Genomic DNA, 20,098 nt, shown 5'->3' with positions numbered 1-20,098 from the left:
AATTATTTCAGCTTCCAGATCAGTTTATGATGGAAAACTGTAGCATCTTCAATAGGAAGATGCCTTTGGGCTCCTCCCACAATCTCCAACTCTCACTGGAGTGATTTGCAGTTGAGTGTGACGATGATCAGCATCTCCAAAGAGAGCATAGTCCTTGGTTGGAAAAGGGTGGATGGCCTCTCAAGGTCAAGGATCTTGGGGTGTATGTTAGTTATTTCATTATTAAAAAAGTACTCCCACTCATATACCAGACTCGTTGTCTCAGAGTGATATTTTAACGTTCACTTTGTGATGCAAAATATGCTATCATTCTAGTGAATATATGCATGAAATGAAATGCATGCGTTGAAATGGAATACTGCAAATACTAAAGTATGGCATATCAAATAGATGCTTCATAATCCTCTTCACACCATCACAATATAATCCCTACCATTGAAATGAGATGTCAGATAAGAAAAAAAAAAATAAGTAAAAAGGAAGTGCTCTACACCTATTTTACATTTCATATCACTTATATCTAATATCAGAGACAACATTTGGCTAAGTGGCCATCATACAAACATCAAGCAATAAATTGTGTCTGTATATCTACACTAGGACAAAATGTTTTAGTCTCAAAAATGGTGTCAGTACTATGGCGGTAATAATGTTCTCATAGGTTGTAAATAGTTGGTTTATGTTTGTTGTGTTCAATACTACTTGCAACCAAGATGAGCCAGCTCTATTTTCGTGAGTGGCATGAATCCAGCGCAGCTGGTGGCATAGCTCTACATGGAGGTGGATTATAGCCAATGTTGGTAAATCTCAGACAAGGGACGGCCGGCGGATCTGCATGGGGGATGGGTGCGCTTCTGTGGGAGTGATCACAGTAGTGACTTCAGTCGTGGCGTTGGTCAGACATTGGCAATGGGGGAGGGTTAATTTGTGAAGTGAGGCTACTTTCAAACTTTGCTAGCAGTTTTAACACTCCACACTGCTCTTTAAACAGACTGCCATATTTTGTTATTTTAACATACCAGACATGTTCTCTTTTTCCTTCTTAATTATGCATTTTATGGCTGGTGCGACTTATGGTCTGGAAAATACAGTATGTAAAATTTAGCTTAATTTGGGCAGGATTCCTCTCAACAAAGGCCTTTTGTTTGATAGATAAATATTCTTATAGTATTTGTGGTGTGGTGTATTAGGAGTAATTATTTATTGAGAAAATTGTACTCATTTATGTATGTATTAATTTATTTGTTTTACTTATGCTTATAATAGCTAATAGTAACCGTAATCAAAGTGAGAGGAACTTTATCAATTTGTCAAGCAAGGGAAAATGTGATAATAATGGTGATAATGACAGTAGATAGCTAATGATTCAGTGCTTTTAAATATTAGTGAAATTAAGTCAATGTTTTAAAAGATTTAATTTAATTTGTATTGTAGTTATACAGATGAGTTTTTTTTTGTTTTTAAATTTTCAATACTTTAACATTTAATTGGAAATGTCTCTTTGTCCATCCTGCGGGGAAGACCAAATAGCAATAAGCAGAGGATGAGGTCGAAAGAGCAACTCTAGGTTTTCTGAGCACCAAAAAATGTTCTGTACACTCTTTGACTCTCATAAATCACGCAAAAGTACATGCAGCGGTAATCCCCATGGTGCATTTCTTTTTGTCTTCATATATCCTTTCGCCTTTCATTTGTTGCTACTGGTTTATCTTTCAGATGGAGATTTCCCAGAGTTTTCAGATGAGCCTTGCCTTCATGCCGCTGGTCCTCCTGCTGTGTATTAGCATGAGATCAGACTGCATTGTGATGCTGCACAGATTACAAAATACCCATTTCCACCTCGGATTGTCCCCTCAATGGTCAGTTAGTGTGTGTGTGTGTGTGTGTGTGTGTGTGTGTGTGTGTGTGTGTGTGTGTGTGTGTGTGTGTGTGTGTGTGTGTGTGTTGGGGAGTGGATATAGGAAAGGAAAGCACGCTGAAATGAGGATACAAATATTCCATTCAGACTATAAGCGAATTTGAAAAATCATTATCATGTAATATTAATTAGGAGGTAATATATCTAAAACATTTCTGTGGTTTGGTTCTAAAAGAGAAAGGGACAGTGGTCGATGTTTCTTACCCAGTAACAGATAAAATCCATCCTCCTGTAACCCCGGCATTGGATCAGTGGTCCAAGAACTGAAAGGATGAAAATTTGTTCTGAGATCACATCTGAGATCATGTAATCAGAAGAACTGTAAGTTACAGAACAAAGTTTTTGTCAGTCTTTTCTAGTAAATGATGTGTACTAAATATGTTTTTGTAATTGTCGTAACCTGATTTATGCCTTGTGTTTATGTCACACTTGTTTGGTAGAACTTTGTGATTTATCATTGTGCATGATTAAAAGACTGCAAGTCAACATGTTGAGTAAGATTTAAAAAAAATATTTTGTATTATTTCACATTAATGTAATTTGTTAAAAAAAATGCATGGATACAATAGATCTTTATGTTGCACTTTCACAACAGCTGTCGTTGTAACAGACCTAGAAGAAAATTAAGTTACAGTCACATTATTGAAGGGGCAAATTGCAATTACAGGATTTTACAACTCATTCACATCTATTTTTTGATTAACTGAATTAAAACAAACATGTAACGATTTCATAGATACTTTATAGGGGTGAATTGCAATTACACTTTTTTGCAAACTCATCCAGATCTAGTTTTTGATTAACTGAATCAAAACAAACATGTAACAAATTTATAGATACTTGAAATCCAAACAATAGTTATCTGCCATAGAATGAGTCTAATACAGTAGCACATTTGAATATACTGAGTCTGCTATATTGATTTAAAAATAAACAGTTTTCAGTCCTGGGGAATTAATTTTACCCACATCAAAATTGAATGATTTATGCTATTTATTTGAGCATAGGGTTAATGGCAGCAGTAATTAATCTATTAAATACTGTATTTGTGTAGGAAAAAATATGAAAATACTGTAAATGATACTCATTAATTTTATATCAAAAACACAATAAAGCACAAATGATTTCACAAAACAACTACAATGTGCCAACTTTCATATATATATATATATATATATATATATATATATATATATATATATATATATATATATATATATATATATATATATATATATATATATATATATAGACATAAGACATATATATATGTGTGTAAAGAATATATATGTGTGTATATATGTATCGGTTTCTTTACACAAGGGATAGAAAAACGAGGGGAAGAAAATGAAGAAAGTGGCTACAAATGTGAAAAAGATTTGGATGTTGCAAAATGGAGGTTTTCTGTGTGCAGAGAAAAGCTTGTTTCCTGGTGGTAGGCATGCTCTTTAACATGTGAATGGCAGCATGGGGGGCGAGGGTCATATATATGTACATATGCATGAATTGGGAGGATGGGTACAAGCTTTCGACAAAAGCATCAACTCAATTTTGGTGAAGCTGCAGAAATGAACTGAAGAAACATTTGAACCTAAATAGCATTGATTGCCTATCGCATCAACAAATGCATATCCATGTAATATAGATGGAAGTTTTTCAAAGTTCAAAACGGAACCAGGATCAACTTTGGGTTCCGCACTTTCATGAGTTTCTGGGCTAGCGTTGTTGATTGGGCCAAAGCCATGACAGCTGGCGAGACGGCCAGTGGGCGGGACTTCCGTGAGCCACTCCACCTGGATGAGAGTCACCTGGGTCCGCAACGCACTACTCTCACAAGACGTCTGACTGAGCGGAGACAGAAGTAGGACTTTGTTTCGTTTTTCCTCATTCTCCTAAAAGAGAGGCGATTTTTATTTCACGCAGTTCCAGGTTTAGACTAAAGACATTTGATCTCTGTCGAATGGGATTTTTTTCTACACAATTCAGAAACATTTGGATGCAAATTTATTTTGAGGTGGATTACGTGTGCTTTCTTTTCTTTTTCATCTGATTTAAAAAAAAACTCCAATGTCTTTCACCGCCTGCTGCGTTAGAAAACCAGAGCCTGATAGTGGTAGGATTTGATTGTCTTTTTTTAATCCAAAATACAAAAGATGCAACTCTGCAGGTGAGCCTAAAAAAATGTCCAAAGAGAGGCAAATTGTTCTTGCGTGTGGTCTTGCGTGTGCCTGTTCATTAATTCGTTTGTTGTTGTTTGTTTGTATTGTTTTTTTCTTGTAGGATTGTATTTTTCACGCTAGTATGTCTCGGTTCCTCTGCTGCTGTCATTGCTTCAGGTTAGTGTTATAGGCACACTATCCGTGGCATTCACTGTTTTTTGGAAGGTAATTTCGCCAGGACACCGATCAACTCCTGCATTTATTTATTTATTTATTTATTTATTTATTTATTTGTATCACATCCTCTCGCAGTAACAAACTGCTGTCATGATTCGTTAACAAGCCTTTTCATATTTAAAAAAAAAAATACAACTGTGATGTACTTTACATGACCAAGTCATTAACAGCAACAACAAAAAAAACTCAAGTGGTAGAATAATGTTGGAATATATTATGGTCGTGCAGAGCCATGATGAAGCCTCCTGATAATCGTCAATTATTCCGCCCCCCAAAAAGATAAAATCAGTCAGAATGACACTATTAAGTGACAGTAAATGAAATACTATTCAAATCAATGCATATACTGTAACCACTACAGAATGTGAAAATGTTAAAATATAATTACCTGATTTCTCTGCATAAAATCACTGGTTTGCTCTTACATTTTAATCCCGTATTTATGAAATGGTGATTGACATCCCCCCCCCCCCACGCACACATTAATTCTTACTACTTTTTAGGTCGTTTGGGAAATGAGTGCAATTTAGGCCAGACACCTCCATTTCCTCCGCTGTCCCCTTCTGAGGTCAAATCCCAGCAGCCCTCTCAAGATCCCCTTGATCAATTTACCCAGATTAATTCGCCAAACAATGGAGACCATAAACACCGTGATGCCAACGCCGTCATGCCTTTCATCGGCCTCACCAACAGTAAGTTTGTCCAAATAATTACTGTTTACACAGACGCCGAGGGCCAACCTGCCCACACATGGCACTATTTGTCGCTCGGACCATAGCAGACATGACCACGCCATTATAAAGGCAAGAATTTGTGTATTGTTGCTGTATTAATTAATACATGCAGACAAGAGTTTTTCCAACACTTTAGTATTCTCCCCTAAAAAACGTGTGAATAAAAATTGTGAAATAAAGACACTTCAGAATTTTACATAGGTCAAGGAAAACGAAACACACTGAAATTAACGTGTACTTATTTGTGCATACAGTCTTGGTGGGAACACAGTCTAGTTAGTTTTAGTGTATTTTTGCTATTTTCAGATGTTTGTTCAGACTCTTTGTGTTTGTCTGCTGACATAAAGCAGATGCACCCCAAGAATGTGTGTGGTTAATGGATTACGTCGCGCACGCACAGAGACCAGGAGTCAATCTAAGATCTGGTGATTGACCAGGACCAACATTCTAATTGAAAACACAAATTAAACAGATTTCCCTAAATCCTGGTTCTTTAGATGTGTTAGTCAGTGTACCAATGTAGAACACTTTAGAGAAAAAAAAACACACAAACACTTCAGCTTCATCTTTTATTTTATTTTGTATTCTAGCTGCTGAGCAGAGCAGAAGCTGCTGTAAGAATGGAGGGACCTGTATTCTGGGCAGTTTCTGTGCCTGTCCTCCTTTCTTTACTGGTCGGAGCTGCGAGTACAACCAGCGTATCAGGTAATGTAAAACAAAACAAAAAAAAAACCACCCACAATCAACAGAACTACTACTACAAACACATTTTCTTTCACCTTCTAAAAGACCAACAATGGGGTACTTTAGCCTAAATGCTCGTCGTATGGGTCATTTTCTTACAAAATTTGATCAATAATGGTAAAGACAGTAAACACGCGACAATAAAACAGCTACATGTATAAATCCTATTTTGGAAAAGTTGAAGGCAATTTAAAATTTTAGACATTCATAGCAAAGCTAATTGACAGAGCAAATGATGCCAGCCCACTGAAATGTACTTCTTGCAAAACAGTAAAGACAAAAATGCATCATGGTAAAGAGCTTCATAGCAACTGTGTGATCCAAAATGGTCGCCTCATCCTGACACTTCAGCTCATATTCCTTCTAGTGTATTATAACAATATCAAAGCTTTCCCAGAGACATTAACAGTAAAGATGTCCTTGTGTTAGTAATCAGGAAAAAACAATATGAGAAGCAGCTTATATCAAAAAATCACATCAAATATATTAATTATATCAAAAAAGTAGCCTCTTCAGAAAACATGTTACTGTAAAGATATTTTGGTGTTTGAAAGTTTGAAAATATTCCTTGAGAATATTTCCTTCCTAACTCCCAATCAATACTCATGTGTAAAATTATATATATTTTTTCTTTAGCTTTATTGATTATATTACTCTGAAAATGACCCTTATTCATTGGCTTTACCAGTATTTGATATTTGTAGTCAATCATAAGAATTTGTCAGCCAGGTAAAACAGTGACTTTATTACGTACACTTTTCTGACACTATGCAATGATATAGTAATTCTTTTACTGTCATATTTTATGCAAATACTCAGTTCTACATCTTACTACATTTACATCTACCAAACTAAGGTGTGGTAATGTTTCTTACATGCCTTGCATTTGGATCTCTAACACAAATGTGGCCAGGTAGTGTTTAATGTATTTTTTTTCCTTTTCTGCAGGTACTGCGGTCTGATTCCACATGGTGAATGGGTGCGGAAGGGCTGCTCATACTGTCGTTGTGGTTTCGGTTTTCTGCACTGCTTCCCCCACGTCTTCCACAAAGACTGCGGTAGGGATGCCATGTTTAATGCTTGAACATCACACATTTAGTCTACATGGGAGGCAGGCTTATTAGTTTTCAAAGCACAAAACTACTAATGAAGTGCTTTTCCTGTGTTTGTCTGTGGACGAAACAAAGGTGTGGCTGCCGCATAAATACAGTCGTTAGACGACGTTTAAATCTTCCCAATTTGCATCCCACAAGAAGGCCACAAGGTTTCTCCATCCTTTGTAAACAGTCTTGTACATGGCTTCAGAATGCGCTCTCTGGTTTGCCACCCAAGGCCTCTTAAAAAAAAAAATACATGACCTAAATACTTAGGCTACTGAGGTTATTAATATACATACTAAACAAACCCTTAACTATTGTGTTATGTGTGTTCTGAATTGTCTGTTTATATGGTTTCTAGATGACTCTGAGGAAGTGCAGTGGTATCATTCATCTGCTGTCAGGACACTTCAGAACAGCTGTATATTGAATCTGACACTGCTTCTACTGTTTCTCCTCCTATGATGAATATATATTTTTCAGGCGGGAGAAAAATAATACATCTCCAAAGATAGTCTGAGCTCCAAATGTGTTTAAAAGGTATATATTTATTTTATTCAAATGAAATGTTTCATAGAAGATACTGTGGATATGTCTCTGGGGAAAAAAATGAAAGCCAGACGTTGTTCTTCATGAGCGAACTCTTTCAAACCCAGATGAGTAGCCATAAAGTTGAGCGACTGGTGTGCTTTATGGCCTATGGAGATGCTTGATGATGCTGACACTCTTTTTCAGCAGTGACTGCTATGTGACTACATTAAACAAGAAACATGTTATGAAATGCTCGTCACTCTCAGACTTCAACATTGAACAAGAATGAACAAGCATGGTTTATTTCCACACATCCAACCACAAACCACCCCTATTTATTCATGTTATTTCTGTGTCTTGGAAACAACTGTACATAAAAGCTTCATAAAAATATAATATTTGGAGGGTATTTTTATTTTTGAGGCTACTGTTTCATGAAGGATTATGGCTTCTGTTTGCACAGGGGATGAGTTGCTGTAACACTTTATCCAGGGAATATAACCGGGTATAAACTTGCATGCACTGTTTATTAAATTTGTTACAAAACCATGTTTTTTGTTTTTAATGTATATGAATAAGTGTAAATATTTCTGTACATATGCACATCTTTTTTTACATAGAGTTCATCAAACTAGTCTCATATAGGCATATCTGAAGTTCTAAATGTTATTCAAATGCTCTAGTATCCTAGAAACTACAATTAAGAATCAATTACATTTTCTCAAAATTCTTGATATGAAGAATTGTCTAGAAAAAAAAAAGGATGCTAAATTTTTAAGTTAATGACATACAGTTGTTTTCATCTTTCTTGCTAGAAAATATACATTTTAAAAAGTAACATTGTCGCTTTTTATTTCAAACCGTACATTTCAAGCTCTTTCCCCTTGCAACTGTCCCTTCCTCCTTCTCTTATCTTATTTTCAGTGACAAGTCTCTTATCTCCAGTTTGGTGATGAGGCTTGAATCTCTGTTGCCTTCTTATCTTAAACACGCACATCAGTTGTTGCTCTGCTTGTTGGCATGCGCAGTCTTATCGTTATTTAAATAATGATGAATAAATGCAAAAGGTCAATTGCGACCCACTTTAATGTTAATTTTAAATACACCATCCGTTCCATTAGAGTTGCACAATTTTGTGACTATAGAGATCTCGAGGAGTCAAACTAGTGTACAACCTGGACACGGCAAATAAAGACAAGCACACATTCACTCTCACATTCACACCTTTAGATAAGTAAGACTCTTCAATTAACTTGCCTATTTTGGAAAATAGAAAGAAGTCCGAGTACCAGGAGTAAGGGTGGGGAGAACATGCAAATTGAACTGAGTTTCAAGTCCGGCATCTCAGAATTGCGGAGCAGACGTACTAACGACTAGTGGTGTCCAACTACAAGTTAATAATAGTTAATAATTCAAATTTGTAGGTCATAGTGCCAAACTAATAAAAAAATAACCAGCTTGCACCCAGTCTCGGATAACAATAGGACGTGAGGTCTTTTGTGCAGAAGCAGTTATTTTTAACATCATAATCTCCTGGTAATATGACTGTAATCCTTCTTTTGTTATCCACCCTTTCAGGCCAAGAGAGCAGTGTCACCAAGAATGAAGTGTGAGTTAAACCTAAAGATCCTATTAGAACTCCTGACAGGGTTTTCATCGTTGTGGTTCACAGAAGATCTCCACTGAAATGTTCTGAGCAAGATTGGATATTCTAAAATGTATTTGGATTTGTTGAAGCGAGAATTTAAGAAGCAAGACGACAAATTGTGAAAGACTCCCAACCACCATTGCTTCCCATTGGTGGATTAAAGCTTTTGTCTGTTGGTATCGGAATGTCACAATAGTCTTTTGATAAGGGTAACAGGATTGGGGAAGATTTAGGAGAGGGAGCTATAAGAGAGATAATTTGATCAGTGGTGGATGTGTATTTTTTATTTGGGTGACCTCAAGCATCAACTAAATAAGATGTGAAAGAAGCAAGGAATTTTGTATTTGGATCCAATGACTTTAGGGACATCCATATGTGCATCTAGTATGTCCTACAGCTCAATTTTCTCTCTCAATGAAGCTATTATGGTTCATCTTGGGAGCATGCAGTTGAAAACATAGAAATAAAAGCAAAAGAGCAAATGAAATGGTAGGAACAATTAACTAGAGATTTATAACTAAACAAATGATACTGAAAGGGCTCATCTGTGCAGTTTCCATATTCCAGTTTCACACACAGTATCTGCTTGTAAATATCTCCCTCCTGTGGGGGAATCTGACCACAATTTGAGACCTCTAACAAGCTGCTGGTAGAAGAGCAAGGCGGCCAAAACAAGGACTCTGACAACTGATAGTGCGTCCCTAGCATTTGCTTTAGCCTTTTTCACCACCATATACTCTCAAACAACTTTTAAATTCAGCAGTAGTTTCCTAATTTGTTTACATAACACCATGGCAAGCATTCTTTATCGAAATATACCAAAACATTTGGCAATGTGAAATATCCAAGAGCCACGAAAAGTATTTTACATTATATTATTAAACTAGAATCATAATAATGTCTAGTTTATGACACCTGCTATAATTTATCATTTATTTATAAGGTTGATGAAATATCCATATAAGCAGGGTCATACAGAACTTTGGTGATGAGTTCGTTATTTGTGCTCATAATGTACTCTTTAGAAATATTGAAAAATATAGACACTATAGAATTGTTTTTTTGTGACTTTTGATACAATTATATATTTTTCAACAGTTTTTATTTAATTTTAACATATACTACGAGCAATTTATCAAAATAATATGATTTACTGCTTTATTAAAAAATACATTAAATTAATCTTTGATGCAACTGAAGTTAGCATATTGGTGTAGCTCTAAAAAAACATTTTAGTTTCTTGAATGACCCCTTTGAAGAACAAATTCCCAAATTTAAAATATGGGACTGGACAATACGTTTTCGGACAGTGGTTCCTAATCCCAATGCAATGTGTCCTGCATGTACTACATTAGATTATAGTGCGCAAGGGAGTTTCTGGTATGGCACAAGCATGTGAGGCTGAGCTCAACTGAACTGAAACTATATGTATCAATTCATGAAGTGATTCATTTCCACTGTTCATGTGCACCTGCGCACCACCTATGTTCACCGTAGTATATAATATCTTGTTTTTACAGCATCATTTGAAGGTTAACATTTATATTCCCACAATGTTGTGTATGTGATATGGTCTGTGTTTTATTGTTGCATCATAGAATTTGACATTATAATCCACTGCGGAATTGCCCATGCCTTCCACACATATCCCAGTCCTGTCAGCTGGTTTAATCCCGACCGTGAAGTTTGTGTCGTGGTGCTGATCAGCTGCTAGGATGGATGTGACTATCAGTCAGTGCAGTGGGTGACATGATATTAAAGTTTTGCAATGCCTTCCCTCTGACTGCGGCTAAGGGATTTTGGCCGCAACCACGACAAAACGCTTTGAAAACACGTACACACACCTGTTCAAGCTGCTATTAACAAACCTAGTAATCATCCAATAAATAGGAAGAGACATTTTAGCAGAGACAAATGAAGGCACATGTAATTCATGTAACATTTGAAATGCGTAGCTAGAAAACTAATTAATTTGAACAAGGATTCTTCAGCTCATTACTTTGTGCACGTGCGCAATATTTTTATGTATATATGTAGTATGTACGTATGTACGTGCGTATGTAGATGCCATGCATTTTTATTTTCTTGTATTTTTTTTATATTATCACGTTAAGCACGGGTGGGAGTTGGGGACAGCCCACATCTACTGCACAGATCTACTTCCGCATTATCAAGTAGTGATGAATAATGAAGCTTTAAATTTCTTAAATTCATTTACTTAGACCAACAGTGCTATGTAGAGGAGTCCAAAAATACAACTGGTTCTTGAAACAAATATGAAGCTTAATTTTTCCATCACTAATGTCAAGACTGCGATACGTGTGACTAGCGTGCTGTGCTTAAAGAAGCTGTTTAGATTGGTTATGATTGAAGTCATCTGCAAATAATATTTTCACAATGATGCAACCCTCCTCTCAGATTTGCCATCCTAAGAAACTACCAACATTTTCTGTGTGTGTGTGTGTGTGTGTGTGTGTTTGTTGGCCAAAATGTGTTCAAGATGATGCAAAACACTACAATTCTTTCATCTATATTTACAATCAAGTAATGCTAATACCACAAACTACAAACCTTTTCATCATGTACTTCTTGCCTTGTAGCTTTCAATGACAATAATGACATTGATGTTAGCCAGTCTGGGAAAAATGTGTTACATTCAACCGTGTGATATGATGAGCAAATGATTCAGCAGAACCTTTGTGGGCCTGGTAGCGAATGACAAGCGAGACAATGAAACCAAAAGGTGAAGAGGAGGGGAGGAGTTAAAAGAGCAGATAAAAAGACAAGAGTAGAGAAGCATACAGTTGGAGATATGAGTCACAAAAAAAACCCAGAAAAGGTTGAGAGAAGATGAATAGTGAAAGTTATGACAGTGGTGTGCGGAGGAAGGAAGAGTCTCACTCCTTGGAAAGCACGAGTAAGTATTTTAACCAGCTAATTCAGAATTTAAAGGACTATAGCTGCAACTTAGTGGATAGTCTAAAATAAGTCATACATGATAAACAGATGTAAAGTAATATCACCACGCCACCCAAATTTACATGCTACTGCCAAGTGATGAACGCGGCTCGGATCCATGACAAACAGAAGGTGAAGTTCTTCTGGGAGCGGAGAATCAACCAGCACATCCAGCAGATGGTTGAGGAGGAGCGCCGCAGGAAGAGCAGTGCTTTGGCAAGGTCAACATTACCTTTTGATTAAGTCGTACTCAAACGTGTCCATAACTGATAAGTGCTAGATCAATTGAAGATCTGTGTCAAAGAATATGCTTTGACAAAGTGAGTAAGTGCTTTCTTATAAAACATTGCAATCAGAGGTATTGTTTTGATTATTGTGGATGAATATTTCTGTGATGTTGTTTTGGCATTAACAGTGAGAGGTTTATCTAATTACTTGGTTTGACTCACTTATTTATCTACACCACTAGGGTACTGCAGCAGTAACACATCTAATGAAATGTCAGTTTCTAAAATACATTTAACAGTTACTATGTTTGGTGCGTTTGCACATTATAATCTCCTTTTATGAGGCTAATAATGATACGTGTGACACTGTCAGAATTTTTTTATTCTAATATGTTAAGAATGTTTGCCATTGTGGTCTTAGTTTTCAGTGTTGTAAAACAGTGTTGTCTCAAATTGCCTTTTCTTGCTAGAATAACAGAAGAGAAATAATATTGGAAATAATTATGATTATTATCTGATTATTGTAAGCATTCTAATTGTGCTGGTGTGGAAAGAAGCAGCTGATGAGTGTTTTCATAAATGGATGTATCAATAGTCCATTGATATCCATTTCATTGGTTATGTGTTTTATAAATCTTTCACAATATTTTATGTCATGTTAGTAGTAGAAAAATAAGCAATAAAGTTAGTTATTTGTCGTAGGAAAATAAGCAATAAACTTATTTTCGAGCTTCACAGCTCAAATAGTTTCATAAATTGTCTTCGTGATGTTTACCACTCGTCTGTCTGTCAGCACATAGTAGCCTGGGAATGTTGATTAGGGGCGCCTGGCGATACATTTGAATCCCCCAGATCAGTGTGTATATTCGAGGACAGATGAGTAGAACGATAAAGATTAAGTGAGACGTAATGGTGCCTGATGACAGATCCTCAATGGCACAACACAGTGTTGTACTGACCTTTTTTTTTTACAATCAAATTGTGCCTGACAGCAGTAACCTCAGATCAAGTTGCAGTAGATGCCTGCATGATTAATCTTAGCCCAAACCCAAGAGGTTGGGTCTTGTGCTGGGCTTAGTTGTGCCATCATTCTTCTCCTTAGAAACAATAACATAATAAAATAAACAATAAATGAAAGACACACCCTACACACAGTATTCAATATTATACATAAATGTTGTGTGTGTGTGTGTGCGAAAACATTCAAAAGTGTAATGATTCAGTTCGGTTCGATTCAACGGCATAGTGTTGTGTGTGTATGTGCATGCGTGTGTGTGTGCGTGCATGTGTGTGTGTGTGTGTGTACGTGCATGTGTGTGTTGTGCACTAGGGGCGAATCTCTCAAATAAAGGGCGATTAAATACGTATCTCAATGCGAGGTACAATACAATTAAAGGATGTATTTGTTAGTACAGACGCATCACATTTTTAAACTCCAAAAATGTTCTATTCATATTTAATATATATATACACTACCGTTCAAAAGTTTGGGGTCACATTGAAATTTCCTTATTTTTGAAGGAAAAGCACTGTACTTTTCAATGAAGGTAATTTTAAACTAGTCTTAACTTTAAAGAAATACACTCTATACATTGCTAATGTGGTAAATGACTATTCTAGCTGCAAATGTCTGGTTTTTGGTGCAATATCTACATAGGTGTATAGAGGCCTATTTCCAGCAACTATCACTCCAGTGTTCTAATGGTACAATGTGTTTGCTCATTGGCTCAGAAGGCTAACTGATGATTAGAAAACCCTTGTGCAATCATGTTCACACATCTGAAAACAGTTTCAGATGTACAGTTTCGTTACAGAAGCTACAAAACTGACCTTCCTGTGAGCAGATTAAGTTTCTGGAGCATCACATTTGTGCGGTCAATTAAACGCTCAAAATGGCCAGAAAAAGAGAACTTTCATCTGAAACTGGACAGTCTATTCTTGTTCTTAGAAATGAAGGCTATTCCATGCGAGAAATTGCTAAGAAATTGAAGATTTCCTACAACGATGTGTACTACTCCCTTCAGAGGACAGCACAAACGGGCTCTAAGCAGAGTCGAAAAAGAAGTGGGAGGCCGCGTTGCACAACTGAGCAAGAAGATAAGTACATTAGAGTCTCTAGTTTGAGAAACAGACACCTCATCTTCATTAAATAGTACCCGCAAAACACCAGTGTCAACATCTACAGTGAAGAGGCGGCTGCGGGATTCTGGGCTTCAGGGCAGAGTGGGAAAGAAAAAGCCATATCTGAGACTGGGCAACAAAAGAAAAAGATTAAGATGGGCAAAAGAACACAGACATTGGACAGAGGAAGACTGGAAAACAGTGTTGTGGACGGATGAATCCAAGTTTGAGGTGTTTGGATCACAAAGAAGAACGTTTGTGAGATGCAGAACAAATGAAAAGATGCTGGAAGAATGCCTGACGCCATCTGTTAAGCATGGAGGAGGTAATGTGATGGTCTGGGGTTGCTTTGGTGCTGGTAAGGTGGGAGATTTGTACAGGGTAAAAGGGATTCTGAATAAGGGAGGCTATCACTCCATTTTGCAACGCCATGCCATACCCAGTGGACAGCGCTTGATTGGAGCCAATTTCATCCTACAACAGGACAATGACCCCAAACACACCTCCAAATTGTGTGAGAACTATTTAGAGCAGAAGCAGGCAGCTGGTATTCTATCGGTAATGGAGTGGCCAGCGCAGTTACCAGATCTGAACCCCATTGAGCTGTTGTGGGAGCAGCTTGACCGTATGGTACGCAAGAAGTGCCCATCCAACCAATCCAACTTGTGGGAGCTGCTTCTGGAAGCGTGGGGTGCAATTTCTCCAGATTACCTCAACAAATTAACAGCTAGAATGCCAAAGGTCTGCAATGCCGTAATTGCTGCAAATGGAGGATTCTTTGACAAAAGCAAAGTTTGATGTAAAAAAAATCTTATTTCAAATACAAATCATTATTTCTAACCTTGTCAATGTCTTGACTCTATTTTCTATTCATTTCACAACGTTTGGTGGTGAATAAGTGTGACTTTTCATGGAAAACACAAAATTGTTTGGGTGACCCCAAACTTTTGAACGGTAGTGTATATATATATATATATATATATATATACATATATATATATATATATATATATATATATATATATATATATATATATATATATATATATATATATATATATATATATATATATATATATATATATATATATATATATATATGTCCATCCATTTTCTGTAGGCTGAATTATTAAGCTATAAAAATAACAAAATATTTATTTCATTGGCTCAATCTAAAGAGCCATAAAGAGAATCTGCATCGCACCTAAGTGATCAGTCATTATGATTTAAAACTCTGCATCTGTCAACTCAAACTGAAATTTACTTTCTTTTGAATTGGTTTAACGGTACTGTATATTTATAGTTTTGTTTTAAATTCAACGTACAAATGATAGAAATTTATAGATGGGTGACGCTGTCATGGTAGGCAAGTAAACAACTCAGTCACACAACTGATGAAACTGGATCAAGCAAGTGCATGCTCACATCTTGCAAAAGGATACTTAAGAGTTGATTTAAACTCATGCTAATATCAGTAAAACAAATGATGCTTTACATCACACATATATATATATATATATATATATATATATATATATATATATATATATATATATATATATATATATATATATATATATATATATATATATTGCAGCTCTCTACTCTCCAACCCATTGTCACCACATTTTTTGTTTGTTTTCAAGCCAGCAATGAGTCAAATCAATCTCAGTAGAAAAGTGAGCTGGCAAAGTTCAACAAAATCGCACACATAAGCGACTAAGCTAGTTCATGCCGCACCACCGCCAGTTGGCCATTTCCATGTTGACCGAGTCCTACTGGCAAGATTTCCTGAAGTCTTTGTGTTAACCAGGCCTCTTTTCCAATATCTCTAGGCTGAGGGTGCAGTGGTTACTCAAGTTGGATCGGAGGAATGAGCACCAACAAGGATTTTTGGAGGAGAGAATCAGGCGATCTCAGAATGCCCAGCAGCGGCTCACAGGGTGTGCGTCTCCTTTGCCATGATACTCAAAGATTGAGATGCAACAAAAAACTAAAACTTTGAAATAATGAACATGTCTTGTCTATTGTCTTGTCTATTTATAGCAATAAAAAACATACTGATGTCAAGTATGTCAAAGATTAAATAAATCTTACCAAAATTGTATCATGTTATTATTTAGTTTTTGTGTCATAACATTTTGTACACTGCATTGTGGGCTGATAAACATGTTAGCAATTAGGTGGTATTTGATTTTTTTCAGGGTGCTAGAAGCATGATACACTACTTGGATGAGCTCCTAAGATATTACAGTCTTGTACATTATTCATGAATAAAAAAAACAATTATAAACAGAACTGGGTTAATCTTTAATCATCAATTCACAATCATCACAGTACACTGTAATGTTTTAAATGTTTAAATGCTTGAGAACATATACATTGAGGAAGTGTCTGGAAAGCTGCCATTCTCTTCTTTGTGCTTCCCTCAGCTTTTGACTGATAATAGCAGTTGAAATAGAACAGCAGTAAACATTGTTTACTCACTTTTGGGAGCAAGAGTCTGCAGCAGTGATTACAAAAAGTGCTGGCAAGAAAACATAAACAAATACTTTTTGCTTGGTTAAAAGAATCAAATAATGTGCATCATTTATCTGTGAGTGGACCCCCAAAATATACATGCAGACTGAGGTTCATCACAGGCACTTGTCAAATCGCCACTGGAGGTCAGCATTGCATTAAATTGGTCTACACTTGAAAAGTAAACATCCGAGAAGTCTGAAGAAGCCTGGTCAAACTTGAAAAGTATACAACTTTTAAGAAGATGGAGGATTATTTCCACTACCTCAGCACCAAAGCAATTTCTCTACACCTGATAAAAAAGACAATTTGTGCTATTCATCCATTTTCTGGAAGACTTTTCCTCTTCAGAGCACACAAACTGGAGCCTATCATGATCAGTCAATAATAATAGGAGGGAGAAATACAGACAAGGCAACTATACACGTTCACACCTACTGGCAATTTAGAATCTTCAATGCACCACATATTTATTGTTAGAGATTTGCTCACTCCAACTTATTTCGCAAGAACCACACGAGAGACAAGCAAGTTCTTTTAGACACCTGCAGGTGGAGAGTTCACACGGAGTGAAGTCTGAAACTCTCCCAACTGCAAGGACATATTTATTAAGAGAAAGAGTGGGGGCAAGAGTAGACTGAATAGGAAGCCCTTGTGCTCTAGTCAAAACATATCAGGGGGTGTTTTACGACTTTGTGTAGAATGGGACAAGTTATCTTATTCATTACCGGTTGCATTCCAACATAATCATACGATAAGGATACTCTGTAAAACCCTAACATCTATGTCTTTGGAAAATGAAATATGCAATTATTAATTCTATCTATTAGTAATTTCATAATTACATTTTAGGGGTAGAATTGAATGATATACAATTTAAGCAGAGGTGCGGGGCATCACAAGATGTTTAAGGCAAGATTTTTTTTTATCAATAGCATGGTATTATATCAACAACATGCCCCTTCAGGAGTGATTGATTAGGTAGTGTGGGATTTCTAAAATTGGCCCTATCGCTGTATACCCTATTAGAAATAAGGGCTGGAGCAAGTGTTTCATACTGGTTCTCTGATGTCATGATTTGTCAGTATATTTCTAAAATTAGAGTTGTGACATTACATACCCAAAGCTTGACTGTAAATGCATTCTTTTGTTGTAGAGATATTTACAATGTATCTTCTTACACAGGTTCCAGTTATAGTCACGATGTACATGCAATGTTTAAGCTGTGAATGTGTTCCCATTGACTGCCAGTGTATGCTGTGTTATATATTACTGCGTGTACCAATGCTTTGTCATAGTCTGGTTATCTGCTTGATTGACCTGAAGCAAATTTCCAAGTCACCTGCCTGTTAGAGTTGCCTTCATACTAACAAATTATTGGACTTCAATTAAACAGTTTTTACCTTTTCTGAGGCCAAAAGAGCATGCAATTGCCACACAGAAAGGCTAAACACGATTACTCTTTCTCTATGGCAACGGTGCAAGTGGTGCAGCAAATAAAAATGCCTTCAAGAATTGCAGGATTCATAGTGCAGAACCAGTCCAATTCTGCCTAGTTTTAAAATGGCAGATGTCAGTTAGCCCTGCTCTCACAATGTTGTTACCTTGGCAACTTGCTGCTCCGCACTACGAAACAGGGAAATTGGCCAGGAATTCGACAGAGATCGTTCTACGTCCAGACACAAATTAAGAAAATTATTCTGAAGACAGTTGTCCTTTTTCTTATTATACAAAAATTATTTTGTTGACTTTACAATTCGGTCAACAGTGAAGTGAATTGAATGACTGGAGCAGCTTACAGAAGCGTTTGTCACAAATGTGCAATGTTTTTTTTTTTAATACAGCTTTTATCTAATTATGCATTCCGATATCCTCAACCAAGTAAAATGAGCAAAATGTGGAGAGAGAGAGAGACATAGAGATAGCGAGAGAGACCCATTGAGAGAGAGCGAGAGAGCAAGAGAGAGAGCAAGAGAGAGAGAGAGAGAGAGAGAGAGAGAGAGAGAGAGAGAGAGAGAGAGAGAGAGAGAGAGAGAGAGAGAGAGAGAGAGAGAGAGCAGTCTTTGAGCCAGCAGTTGGGTCCCAGCTGATGCTAATAAACAGATGTCAGTAGGTATAAATAGGAAATTTGCAAGGTCTGTTTTTAGGTATGTCTGTTGTATTTTATCTCCAGCATGATTTGAGCCATAATCTCATTGTATGTGAATTTAAAAGAATAATAATTCAATAAAACCCGCAACAACACGTTGGCAAAACGAAGGCATTTTTATTTTGACCGCTAGAGAGCAGCAACACACAGTTAAACCAACAAACGATAAATCGAGCGCAAGTTAGCTCGTGGTCAATTATGTGTGATGTTTCTTCTCCATATTTTAGTTTGAAATGCCTATTTTGAAATCGTTTTCCACAACACTGAGACCCTTTATTAAAATCCAATACAATGTGAGGGATTGTTTCCAGGCTTTATTTCCTCCAGCAGACAATGACCTTGTACATTCATAAAGTTCCTTCTGTAAGTTATGATTTGCGCATAGCCATGACCTCAACCGGACCCATATTATCACTTATAGAAAAGTGGCCTAGGCCATTACATAAACAAACAAACAAAAAAAACATACCCAAGCATTGGTTTGTACATTCACCTCACAGTTCAGAGGGTGTGGGTTTGAGTCTACCTCTGGCCCTCCCTGAGTTTGCATGTTCTCCCCATGCCTGCGTGGGTTTTGCCCAGTAACTCCGATCTCCTCCCACATCCCCAAAACATGCATGGTTCGCTTATTGAGCACAAATTGCCCGTAGGTGTGAGTGAGAGTGCGGATAGTTATTTGTCTCTGTGTGCCCTGCGGTTGGCTGGCAACTAGTTCAGGGTGTTCCCCCTATATTCTGATGACTGCTGGGATAGGCTCCAGCATGCCTGCGACCTTCGTGGGGAAAAGCAGTACAGAAAATGGATGGATGGAACATTATAAAAGCAACATTTAGAATGCCACTCCCACACACTCAGTGTGTAAGTCCCTACTGCTCAATTTTAAAATGTTATATTAAACAAAAACACATTTCCATAAATCAGTGGTTTCCATTCAGGTAATATATTTAGATTATTCAGTGAAAAACAAACAAAATTATATTTTGCTTTCATCCTGTGGTGGAAATGTGTCACTTGCTGAAAACAAGACACTCCATCTGCACAGCAGGCAGGATTTA

The 20,098-nt window shown here is 36.8% G+C and overlaps 2 protein-coding genes across 3 annotated transcripts; both read left to right on the top strand.

The window, feature by feature from the left end:
* The first annotated feature begins 3,622 nt into the window (after window positions 1–3,622).
* On the top strand, window positions 3,623–7,969 carry tdgf1 (teratocarcinoma-derived growth factor 1). Of its 2 annotated transcripts, none has more exons than XM_088391931.1 (6): window positions 3,623–3,779; window positions 4,199–4,254; window positions 4,818–5,006; window positions 5,639–5,753; window positions 6,741–6,850; window positions 7,251–7,969. In XM_088391931.1, the coding sequence occupies exons 1-6, from the start codon at window positions 3,661–3,663 to the stop codon at window positions 7,352–7,354; spliced, it is 693 nt and encodes a 230-aa protein (XP_088248057.1). In that variant the 5' UTR covers window positions 3,623–3,660; the 3' UTR covers window positions 7,355–7,969. The 2 variants fall into 2 exon arrangements, with proteins under 2 accessions (XP_088248057.1, XP_088248059.1); XM_088391933.1 differs by having other exon boundaries at window positions 3,733–4,085.
* Window positions 7,970–11,871: 3,902 nt separating this feature from the next.
* On the top strand, window positions 11,872–16,479 carry LOC148390020 (protein FAM240C-like). Its single transcript, XM_088392463.1, has 3 exons — window positions 11,872–11,985; window positions 12,124–12,247; window positions 16,210–16,479. The coding sequence occupies exons 1-3, from the start codon at window positions 11,919–11,921 to the stop codon at window positions 16,337–16,339; spliced, it is 321 nt and encodes a 106-aa protein (XP_088248589.1). The 5' UTR covers window positions 11,872–11,918; the 3' UTR covers window positions 16,340–16,479.
* Window positions 16,480–20,098: the final 3,619 nt, after the last annotated feature.

Source organism: Syngnathus floridae, chromosome 12 (assembly GCF_059516105.1).
Source record: "Syngnathus floridae isolate MCC-2025c chromosome 12, RoL_Sflo_1.0, whole genome shotgun sequence".
Taxonomy (NCBI): Eukaryota; Metazoa; Chordata; class Actinopteri; order Syngnathiformes; family Syngnathidae; genus Syngnathus; species Syngnathus floridae.
The sequence above is the reverse complement of the archived record's forward strand: the minus strand, read 5'-3'. Positions and strand labels throughout refer to the sequence as shown.